The sequence below is a fragment of the Euprymna scolopes genome, chromosome 44 (assembly GCF_053919585.1).
Source record: "Euprymna scolopes isolate OS-2025 chromosome 44, ASM5391958v1, whole genome shotgun sequence".
In the NCBI taxonomy this organism is placed as follows: domain Eukaryota; kingdom Metazoa; phylum Mollusca; class Cephalopoda; order Sepiida; family Sepiolidae; genus Euprymna; species Euprymna scolopes.
In genome coordinates, this window is record NC_136525.1 from 31,822,547 (window position 1) to 31,835,157 (window position 12,611).

Here is a 12,611-nt window from a genome sequence, read left to right on the forward strand (position 1 = left end):
TCAAAACGCACTGTTCTCACTTCCTCATAAACTTTGATTTTTTTTATTTAAAAAAAATATGTTTAATCAAATTTTGTGATTTTTGGAATTTTACATTTTCATTCTGTGACAGGTATGTACAATAATTATTTTTCTGTATTTTTGTTTTTCACATACGTTGAATTCTTGCAACAATATAAAAATTTGCAAATCTATTCATGACATTTGTTGTTTGTAGAAATATTGATTGTTGTAAAGCCACTTTGAAAAACAGAGATAGAAATATGTACATGGCAAGGATATATGCTGGACGCACGTACGTGTGTGCATGTGTGTATGTATATATATATATATATATATATATATATATATATATGTATGTGCGTGTATGCATGTAGTCAATAACAGACTTGCAGGGGTGGGAAACAATCTTCTGATGAGTTTGACTTGGTTTCACTCTTGCATATGACCTCGTCGCGCTCGACGTGTACACCGGGGACAAGTGGGCATTTTCATGAAACATTTTCTACAAAATAAAAAGAAAAAAGAAAATTAAAACAAAAAAAAGAAAAAAGAAAATTAAAACAAAAAAAAGAAAAAAGAAAATTAAAACAAAAAGAAAAAAGAAAATTAAAACAAAAAAAAAGAAAAAAGAAAATTAAAACAAAAAAAAAAAGACAGGATTTCTTTGTTGATTCAAAAATATTAGTTTTTGATGACTTTTGGTGCATAAATAATACAGTTGTAATATTTAAAGGGAGATAACCCATCTGTCTATCGCCATTGCCAAAAGATCTTTGGCAGCATGATTTATCGCTTGTTGAGATAGGTGACAGATTGATTTTTTTTAAATATGTCAAGCAAAAAAAATTGTCATATCAAAAAGAGTAATACATGTGAAAATTATGAACATTCATCGAGTAGAAAGTTATTTATAATTAAAAGGTCATTTTTCATAGAATGAATTCAAAGCATGAAGAATACAGAAACAAGGAACATAACTCAGAAAATATTTTAGATTATATCATAATGGCAACGTTTGTAGTCCATAGCGATAGACTTTTTTTCTTTTTCTTTAACTAAAAGCACAACAGCAATTTTTCTACGATATAAACATAAAAAATTTTGTTTGTTGATTATTTGTATTATTCAGATTACTATTTTGAATGCTATCATGTTTTGACCGATGTAACCTCTGACCTTCTTCATGTGTATCTTGCCAAACTCAGGAATTTTTCTGTTCAATTCAAATTCTGTAGAAATTTCAGAATTCAATAGAAAGATTCCAAAGCTCGACAAGATGTACCCGAAAAAGGTCAGAGGTTTCATCAGCCAAAACATTGTGAGACTAGCCAAATTAAGAACAGTAGTCGAAATAATCCGAAGTTTGTTTTCATATCAACAACTTTCTCAGCTACAGAGTTCAAATTTTGGGACATTGGTAGTGATCAAGTTGTAGTTTGAGAAGAGCACGCAGACTACTCTGAACAATTCTACTGAAATCACTTGGACCAACTTCAACATGCAGTGTTCAGAACTGTTAACTTTTTATCTAATATAAAAAGGATCAGTTCTTGTCTAGAATTTCCCCTATATTAAAAAATTAAAAATAAAGATACGTGTAATGTATGTACCTGTAACAAAACAAAAATATCATATTCCAAAAACCACATAAATTGATCAAGTAGTTTTATTTATATAGAAAATATTTAAACGATTAATGGAAACTTGTCGACATTACAACAAAAATTATGCAATTATTGTTAAGTTATCTTCGTTTTTATTTTTTTGTTGTTTTAGATTGTTTTCAAAATGGCAGACAAGACAACCACTTTTCTGTTACTCAAAAAATTAGATTTTTTTTTTTATTTAGAAAAAAAAATGATTTTTGAGAATTATATTTTCATTTGGTCATGGATACGTACATTATTCAGATTTTTATTTTTGCTTTTTAATATTGGGGAAATTTTTGACAAGAACCATAATTTTTTATAAGAAAACACATTTTGGTCATGTTTTTGCCACCCCCTCCCCACATTTAAACACAAACAGAAACAATGCCCAAATGAACCCTAAACGCACTAGTTTGATCATCCAAAAGAAACTAATCAAAAAGCAGAGCTCATTCCTGTTCTCACTTTATTCTTACTAGCTTTGGATTCATTTTCACATTATTGCAGCAATGCTCATATGTGGGGGAGGGCTACAAAGGCATATTCAGAGGACAAGTGTTTCTCAAAAAGTTGTTAGCAATGTAGAATACAAAATTCAATGTAGAACAGTTTTTTACATATACACTTATGTGTTTGTTTACAAAAAAAAAATCAGTTTTTTTATAAAATAAATTTAACATTCAAAACTGACTAGGGATTCTCCAACAATAATTTGAACTGATATTAAAATTCTCTTGGTGCATACTCATTAAAAGTGGGGGAACTGGTTGATAAATACCTGTGAAAAACCTGGGAACAGGACGTACAAGAACTGGTATAGACATCAAAGGGAAACAGAATTTCAGGACTTTGACAAATCTCACATGTAAAACCTTTTGCTCGGCATAACTGCAAAACAAAAAAATACTATTATATACATGATGTGTATCTGCAGCTGCCATTGCCAAAGATGCTGTGAAGTTATTTTAGTTTTTCATTTTATTTATGTTTCGGAATTTTGGAGATGAGGATGAATTATCTGTATTATTTAGATTATTCATAGTATGGTTCTCATCTTTAGTGTTATTTTCACATTTCGTTCAATGTAACCTCCAACTTTCTTCAGGTGTATCTTGTTGAACTCAGGAATCTGCATAGAATTTCAAATGGAATTCTTTATTTAACCTACAGAGGTAATATGTTTTCTTTCCATTAAGAAAGTCAGAGGTTACATCAACCAAAACGTTGTGCAAATAACACTCAAGATGAGAACAGTAATCTAAAAATTGGGTACTTGTACAGTTTAATTGAGACATTAAAAAATGAAAATATCGAAAAAAAGGTTATATTGTACGTATCCGTTTTGGACTGAAGATCTCAAAAAAAAAAAAAAAAATTTAATTTGATTTGATCGAGTATTTTTTTTTTACCGTGGAAAAACATGTTCTTATGAGAGTGCGTTGAAGTCAGCCATTGTAAAATTTGTTAAAACACGCCATGGGGAGATAACTCCAGTTAAAGCGCCGACACTCCCTCCCCATGTTTAATACTAGCTTTTCTTCCTAAAATTCGAACCTTTTGCTCGGTATCATAAATTGTTTTTTTCGCTGTAAAACACAAAAAAAAAAAAAACTACTTGATGAAATTAAGTGAAATTTTTTTTCTGTGAACTTTGTTCCATAACGGATACGTACAATTTAAACTTTTTTTTGATATTTTCATTTTTTAATGTCTTGACTAAACTGTACAAGTACCCAATTTTCAGATTACTGATTAATAATGTGAATTTTATTTGAAATTTTTTGTGTTATAAGATAAAATGTGGCCCCAAAATTGACTTTTTCATTGTCTTTTCAAATTTTTTATGCCGTGATCATCTTTTTAGGCAAAATAAATTTTTGATGACACAAGGGAAACTTTGCTGAGTTTTCAAAAATTTTTATTTGGAGAACATTTACTCATGTAAAGGGAAAGACCAATATAACTATGTTACTACTCTTAAAAATGGGCACAGACGGACAGTCTCAGTGTAACATTCACTTAGATTATTTACATTATTGAACTGTTGTCTGCACGGCTTGACTTCCCAGAGAAAATTTACTAGAAATCCTTTGTTCTTTCATTCAAACACATAACGTCATCTTATTTCCTCATATCATTTGTTTTTTTGAGCGCGTTTTAGATGACCTTTGGCCTTTGTTTCAAATCATGTCACCTGCCACCCTGTACATTGCAGTTTGCCTAGGTTATCCTAACATGCACTAAGAGTGGCCCTTGTCAAAATTCACACTAACTTAATAACTTACTCATACTAGACCCCCAAATATATAACAGATTTACATCTAGATAATTATATGATAGGATCGTTTTTAAACAGAAGAATGAATTTTTTAAGTATTCTAAACAAGAAAAGATGTCATTTGTGGAAGTGTTACCGTGCAGTCATTTTTGATGTGATTCAAAAAGTTCCGAACAATTTCTCTTAATTCTGGCAGCAGGGATTGGAGATTGGCATCGATGAGGTCCCGTAACGAATACATACAAGAGTTTTCCACAAAGTGTTGACGTCCTTCCAACTGCAAGAGAAAATAAAGAAAACACGATTAAAGATGAATTGAATATCAGATTTTTTTAAAATAGAATGAATTCTCACTTAGAACAGTCATTGCCAGCTAGTATCTGGTTGATGTAGATCACAACAAATAGCTGTTTTTTGTATCAGGTCAGTTCAAAAGTTCTTGCAGGTTTGTAAAAGAGGTATTTTAAATAGAATTTATTTTATGCACATTGTTATTACTTAAACACACCATGATTAATTTATAACTTTTTTTTTTTACATTATTAAAGTATTATTCATATTTTTCTGAAATATTCTCAACCATGTTGGCCTAAAAGTGATTATTTTAGTCAACAGAAAGGGATTCATCTTCCATTATGATAATGCTTGTCCTCACACAGAATTTGGTTGGGAAATTTCGTCCCATCCTGCATATTCTCATGACTTAACACCCTTTCATTATCACTTATTACAAAACTATTTAGGTTGCCTTAGAAATTGAACACAAGTTAGATTCATATTTTACATCAAAATGTAAAGAATTTTACAAGTAAGGCACATATAAGTTCATTTTACAAGTAAGGCACATATAAGTTCATTTTACAAGTAAGGCACATATAAGTTCATTTTACAAGTAAGGCACATATAAGTTCATTTTACAAGTAAGGCACATATAAGTTCATTTTACAAGTAAGGCACATATAAGTTCATTTTACAAGTAAGGCACATATAAGTTCATTTTACAAGTAAGGCACATATAAGTTCATTTTACAAGTAAGGCACATATAAGTTCATTTTACAAGTAAGGCACATATAAGTTCATTTTACAAGTAAGGCACATATAAGTTCATTTTACAAGTAAGGCACATATAAGTTCATTTTACAAGTAAGGCACATATAAGTTCATTTTACAAGTAAGGCACATATAAGTTCATTTTACAAGTAAGGCACATATAAGTTCATTTTACAAGTAAGGCACATATAAGTTCATTTTACAAGTAAGGCACATATAAGTTCATTTTACAAGTAAGGCACATATAAGTTCATTTTACAAGTAAGGCACATATAAGTTCATTTTACAAGTAAGGCACATATAAGTTCATTTTACAAGTAAGGCACATATAAGTTCATTTTACAAGTAAGGCACATATAAGTTCATTTTACAAGTAAGGCACATATAAGTTCATTTTACAAGTAAGGCACATATAAGTTCATTTTACAAGTAAGGCACATATAAGTTCATTTTACAAGTAAGGCACATATAAGTTCATTTTACAAGTAAGGCACATATAAGTTCATTTTACAAGTAAGGCACATATAAGTTCATTTTACAAGTAAGGCACATATAAGTTCATTTTACAAGTAAGGCACATATAAGTTCATTTTACAAGTAAGGCACATATAAGTTCATTGACAGATAAAATTAAGTTATAGAAAGCAAAATCGTGTTTGTTATATTTTCGAAAACAGTTTTTCATTTTTATGTTGAAATTTTAATTCAGCAAAAACTTTTGCACTAATATTTACAGATTTATACGAGTCATCAATTTGCAACAATACTACTATCATGTTTGATGCAATACTAGACCCAAAAGTAGTTGATCTCTGGCATTGGAATTGGGATTGGTTAACCACATGTAGCAACCTGACCCAACATCGACAAAAGTGGACTGCAATGGCTCGAGATGTAGTTTGTGTTCAGGAGGAAACTGGCTCAATTCGACCAGGATGATATCCGCTACATGTACAAGTGAACCCAAATGGTCACTCATCTAATTACATAACAAAGAAGCCGTCCAGAACAAATCAAAACAGACAATCAATTCTATACCCACCCCCAGTCAAGAAAAAATTCAGCCTACTTTTATAACTTACTAGCAAGGCATTGCTCAGAGTAAAATCATAACATATTTCTATTAAAGCTTATAGCTCTCTCTTCTCCTTTCCCAGTTTCTCCTCCCAGCAGCTCTTTCCTCTCTACCCAGCCTATTTCTTTCTCTGGACACACACACAGACAACTTGTTTTATAGATTTCTTGAGGAATGAGTCATAAACGAATTCCCTGATAAAAATCCACAAATTTCCACATAAAACAAAATCGTTCCAAAGCTGTAAGATTAACATGTAAGATTAAAGCACAAGCAAAGGTTAGATAAGTTAGACAAAGTCGAGATGATGGATGACATCACATTTTTCAAGCTGAGAGTAAACAAAAGTTTGAAAATTGCGCGAAAGAGACTTCGTCAATAATGCTTGTTGTCTGTCAGAACAAGTATGAGACAAACTACCGTAAAAAGAAAACTTTGCAAATCGACAAGTGTAAAATTTTACTGTTTACATGTTATCCATTTCAGTTAAGTAATTGGCTAGAACATTAGTCTTTCTTTCAAATCAATTCTCTCCAAAAATAAAATACTTCAGAAACTCTCAGTGAACGTCTCCTGGTGTTTCTTTCTGCATGAAAAGTTTTATTGGTCAATTATAGAGTTAAACAGATGAGATGATCAACAGCTACAAATGGAAAGCGGCGAAAACAAGACAATAAAGAACCCACATAGAGAGAACATTTGTTTGATTATTAATATGTGACAGATACATACACAAGAACAGAGCAGCTACATACAATATACAACTACTATCCTCTGATCTTACCCTTTTATTTGCTAGTTTATTGAAAAAATAAGTAAAGCAATTAATGATATTCTTAATAAATCATTACTTTGGATAAAAATTACTTTACTCTTATGTTTCTGAGTGATGAGAATTGGTTATTCGTATTATTTGGATTCTTCCGACTACTGTTCTCATCTTGAGTGTCATTTTCACAATGTTTCAGTCGATGTAACCTTCAACCTTCTTCAGGTGTATCTTGTTGAACTCTAGAATCTTTGTCGAAATCTACACGGTATTTTGAACAGAAGTTTGAACACTAAAGGTGATTCTTCTCAAAATTCACACTAGTTAACTTAATCATGACTTATTGGCATAGGGTTCCAAATATGTGACCCTTTGGCTATACTTATTACAGCTCAGATAAAACTTGGCCTGTCATTACATCAAAAAGAAAAAAGACAAAATAAAACGGAAGGGAAGAAAGAGAAAAAATTAGAGATAGAAGAGAAATGGAGTAGGAAAAAAAGGTGAAGGAGGGGAGTCTTCCAACATACCGATAACAGCAGTTTATTGTCTCTGGCCTTTTTGCATTGGATAAAATATTTCTTCATGAGAAGGATGTCATTCCGAAGTTTCTGAAAAATTTTAAATAAATAAAAACTAATAAGGAAATTCCATTTTGCAAAAATTATTACAAAAAGTACACTTTGCTGTCTCTCTTACCCCCTTATCTATTATTATTAACTCTTATCCTTGACTGGCTTTTGACCTTCGTAAATGGTGATTCTTGTATAAAAAAGAGTAGACAATAGTGTAATCTATTATAACTAATATTCTCGATTGGCTTTTGGACTTGATAAGTGGTGACTCATTATGTTAAAGCAATAGGTTTAATCTTCTCTATTTCTATATAAAGTTAAGTATATGTATTTGCTTATATATTTCTATATAAAGTTAAGTATATGTATTTGCTTATATATTTCTATATAAAGTTAAGTATATGTATTTGCTTGTATATTTCTATATAAAGTTAAGTATATGTATTTGCTTGTATATTTCCATATAAAGTTAAGTATATGTATTTGCTTATATATTTCTATATAAAGTTAAGTATATGTATTTGCTTATATATTTCTATATAAAGTTAAGTATATGTATTTGCTTATATATTTCCATATAAAGTTAAGTATATGTATTTGCTTGTATATTTCTATATAAAGTTAAGTATATGTATTTGCTTGTATATTTCCATATAAAGTTAAGTATATGTATTTGCTTGTATATTTCTGTGTTATAGCATTCATGCCTAAACTAATTAACCAATCGTTACCAATTTTAGAAAACAGCTAGTAGTTTAATGGTTCTCAACTTTTTTAACCCTAACCCAGAACCCTTTCATCATATATCAGAAAGATATTCCCCCTCCCACACTTTGAAAAGTGATAATGAAACCCTCAATAGCTAGCATCATATAAATATCTCTCCAGCTGACATATCTACATCTTATATCCATAATAGTATTTACCCTACAAATCTTGTAATTCTCTTTTGAATAATATTATGACGAGTATTTCTAATAGAAATGAGGCACCTCTTAAAAACTTAGACCTATATTAATTTCTACCATGAAATTGAAATATTTGATCATATTCAGTTATTTAATAAAGACAATTATGATAAAAAGAAAAGGTGGATTTCTTTTACAATGGTAATTAAAAACTTTCAATCTAAAAAATACTCCTTTTTCGTTTTTCTGATTGTAGATCTCAAAATCACTTGGCTGAATTGAGAGAAATCATGAAAAGTAGATGCAAGTGCACAAAATTTAATCGAAAATAAGAAAAACAACTTTACCTGGATTTCGGTCATATCAGACATTTTAAATATAAGTGGACAATACGCTTCAATGTCCAGAACAGGTTTTTTCATCAGCAGTTTGAGAAACTGTCGACTGGCACGACACACCTTTAAAAGAAATGAAAATATGTAAAAATTTTAAAGTTTTTAAGATAAACAGAAACATGATATTTATCTCAAAATGATTGCAAAAAGGACAATAGTAATCAAGAATTGTAGCTGAGAGGTGGGGGTAGAAGTCGTCTTTGGAATGTTACTGTGATTGTTAAGAAAATTAAAATACAAACATTTTTTGTCTTCCTCTATATAAAAAAAAAAACAAGAATAAAGAAAAATCTGTATGATGTATGTCATATACCAAAAATCATGTAAATTGATCAAGTGAGGTTATTTTTTAACTTAAAAAATCAAATTTTATGAGGAAGCAAGGATGCTTCGCCGTATAGAATAAACAAAGGAAGATAATTCGAACTTCAAGATTTTTTGTTGGTTTTTAGCCTTGTAATGGTTACAATTTATCATTAATTACTTCAAATTGTAAAAAAAAAGTGATTTTCCATAAAAAAATAAAAAACACTTGATTTTTGTAATATGAGTCTTAAAATCAATGAGCTCAGAGAGATTAAATCTGGAAAGTATAAGGAGATGCGTGCAGAACAGAAGGTTTTACTGGTATGGTCAGGTTTAAAGAATTATTGATTAATTTGAATAAATTGTTTGCTTTTTATTTTTTTTACAATGGAGTCACCATTTATCAAAGCCCAGAGGCCACTCGAGGATAGGGGTTAATAAGTGTACAGTATTTCCTCCTGTATCAGAAAACACTATGTGACATACAAATATCTGTGCGTGATGTTGCCAAGCTAATCAAAAACCTTGATTCCAGTAAAGCAACTGGCCCTGACAGCATTCCTATTATAGTGCTAAAAAAGCTTCAACCAGAACTAGTTCCCATACTTACAAAGCTGTTTAAGCGTTGTCTTAAGGAGAATTAAGTGTAAAAGAATGGGGATAATAGAATAAATCCACAGGGGAAGGTCAAGAAAAACGTAGCAGAAAGGAATAAAAATGGACTTGAGATAAAGAGAGATAAATAAAGACATGATCAAAGATAGGTTAGTTTGAAAATCAATTTTTAAAAGCTGTCCAACATATGTCAGCAATGAATGTTAAACTGAATATGATGGATTGCTATAGTGCAAGGAAAAAAAATGAAAAATAGGCAAACTCAAATCAAGTATCAATATGTCCGATGGATTCCTATTTGGGCCTAATTTTAATAATCTAACAAGGCAAAATTATTTTGTGTCCGAATTTTTGAGATGAGGATTGATATGTATTATTTGGACTATTGTTCTCATCTTGACTTATTTTAATGTTTCAAACTTTCTTCAGATGTCTCTAGTCAAACTTAGGAATCTTTCTGTTAAACTGATATCTGCACAGAATTTTGAACAGAATCCTTTATTGAATCCACAGGGGTAGCATGCTCTTGTTCTTTCAGCCATGACCAAGTATAAGTCTTAAGTAATTTGCAATTGTATTCTGAGTATCATCTGCACTGAAGATTGAACCATCAACCTCCATAAGAGTGTCAGGGAATTTTACCTAGTACTTTTACCATGTTGAGAACAATTGTCTGAATAATCCAAATACCGATCATAAACTTATGCTTCATTGCATAAATATCCAAATACCGATCATAAACTTATGCTTCATTGCATAAATATCCAAATACCGATCATAAACTTATGCTTCATTGCATAAATATTTAAAACCGATCATAAACTTATGCTTCATTGCATAAATATTTAAAACCGATCATAAACTTATGTCTGATTACATAAATATTTTAAAAAAATGAAAAATTTAAAAAGAAAAGTTTTTTTTCATTTTGTTTCACATGACAAAATCATAAGGTAAAATTCTTACCTTCCTGGGTTCGAAATCCCAATTATAAAGAACACGAGCAGGAATTATCATTTGATCTTCCCAATGGCACATTTCACAGTAAAAGTTGCCTGTATAATCACATTGACGTGGTTCCTGCCAACCTTGATCTGAAAAGAAAAGAAAAACGGTTTCTTTTTATATGGTTTCCAAGAATATTAGAATATATTGTGATTCGATAAGATTTTAACTCTGCATAGCAAATTCCTTAGCTTTAATAATGCATTCCCATGTGCACGTGCATGGAAAGAGTACATCTATTTTCCACAATTTAGCTTCATTTAGAGTCTAAATCAGTTTCAACTACGAAAGTCAAAATTAAGAGAAAGACATTGAATATGCATGGGGGAGGGGGAGAAGTGAATTCATTTGTTGATGACAAAAAAGTCATCCAACTCCCCTACCCCTGCTTCATGAATCACTTGAAGTCTTAATTTTCACAGCAAAATTAAAAAATTAAAATGAAAAGCAAGACAGGAAGAGGAAAAGAGAAAAAAATACAATAAAAACAGAAAGAGAAATAAAGATAGAATATGGTTTTGTTTTTTTTACAAAGGAGTCACCATTTATCAAGGCCCAGAGGCCATTCGAGGATAAGGGTTAATGAGTGCAATGGGAAAGTGTTGTAGTAATTGTTAGTAGTGGGAATTGGGTAAATTGGAATATTTAAGGGGATGGCTTATCAAGAACTTGTTCATGTTGGACTTGAAAACAACCATATTGTAGTCATTTGGTTGGTTGGTTGTTTTTGTTTTACAGCATATCAACCCTTTGAAGAAAAATTTTTTAATAGAATATATTTGTTGTTTTCAAGTCGGTTTCTATTTAACCCATAATTGGGACCCTAACAGATACTACCACTCCGGGTCAGAGTGGACCTGGGAGCAATGGTAATTAAAGGGTGGCTTCACACTCCCCAAAGCCCACAAACTGGGGCCTTACCACTAGATATAGTTTAAAGTCATATCCAGGACTGTAGTCATTTGGAAAGCAGGGAAGCGGAACAGAGTTCCACAGGTGCGTAGTTCTAAGAAAGAAGCTTTGTTAATGGAATTCACATTGATAAAAACGTGAGGGAAATTATTGATAATGGTTTCAGCTAAACAAGTGTTTTAGATTAAAGTCAGGCCGAGGGGGGGGGGACCATAAATTGGAGCTTAGATGAGCACTTGCCATGAAAATAACACTAAAGCAGAGATAGGCTTACGTCTTTTTTGTGGGAAAGAGATTGCAGGGAAGAGAAAAGGGCATTCCCCACTAGGTTTCGAAGTCTAAAGTTAAAGTTAGAAAAAAAAAAAAAGAAAATCCAGCCAAATAATGATAGAAAAATAAGGAGGTAAGTCTAGCAATTTGTCAGAAATCAACCTTTTTGTATGCATGGCAAATTTTTTGTTGTTTTTTTCTGGCGATAATTGCATTATTCTCTAGGAGCTTTTTAGGAAGTTGTCTCTTATATTCTAATTGTTCTATATTCTAAGGATGTAGATGAATATATATATATATATATATATATATATATTTTCATTGTTTATGTATTTTACTTAATCATCTATATATATAAAAGCAAAAATGTGTGTATGTATGTGTGTTTGTGTGTCTGCTAAAAGCTTTCGACAGACAACAAAAATTCACAAACTCGGTATCATATTGAAGCTCCATCCTTCGCCCGAAAAAAATCGAAAAATTGGCCAAAGACGTTCATTTTTTCACCCCGAAATCGACAATTTTTGACATGTGTTGGGGGGGGGGGTCAACAAAAACCGTCCCCTCGTGACAACGACCGGTTCTACGCATGCATCAGATGACGTCATGACCTGATTTACTTTAAATAGTTGAAGACCTGGCTAAATTTCATGTACGTCGCATTAGCTCAGTTGTTAGCGGGTTGGTTTGTTATCTAAACATTTTGGGTTCGAATCGTGGTGCGAGATGTTTTCTTTTATTTTTTCAATTTTTTTAAATTTAAATATTGAACCAGTGTTATTTAAGCCATTTTTCACGTA

The 12,611-nt window shown here is 31.1% G+C and overlaps 1 protein-coding gene across 1 annotated transcript in view; it reads right to left on the minus strand.

The window, feature by feature from the left end:
* Window positions 1-279: 279 nt before the first annotated feature.
* LOC145268762 (differentially expressed in FDCP 8-like) overlaps window positions 280-12,611 on the minus strand; it is a 163,024-nt gene continuing 150,692 nt past the window's right edge. Inside the window, exons 9-14 of the mRNA XM_080124356.1 lie at window positions 10,591-10,718; window positions 8,656-8,766; window positions 7,356-7,436; window positions 4,067-4,207; window positions 2,431-2,540; window positions 280-505 (exon numbers count right to left, since the gene is read on the minus strand). Coding sequence (XP_079980482.1) covers window positions 433-505; window positions 2,431-2,540; window positions 4,067-4,207; window positions 7,356-7,436; window positions 8,656-8,766; window positions 10,591-10,718 — 644 coding nt within the window. The 3' untranslated portion in view covers window positions 280-432. The remainder of the gene's footprint in view (window positions 506-2,430; window positions 2,541-4,066; window positions 4,208-7,355; window positions 7,437-8,655; window positions 8,767-10,590; window positions 10,719-12,611) is intronic.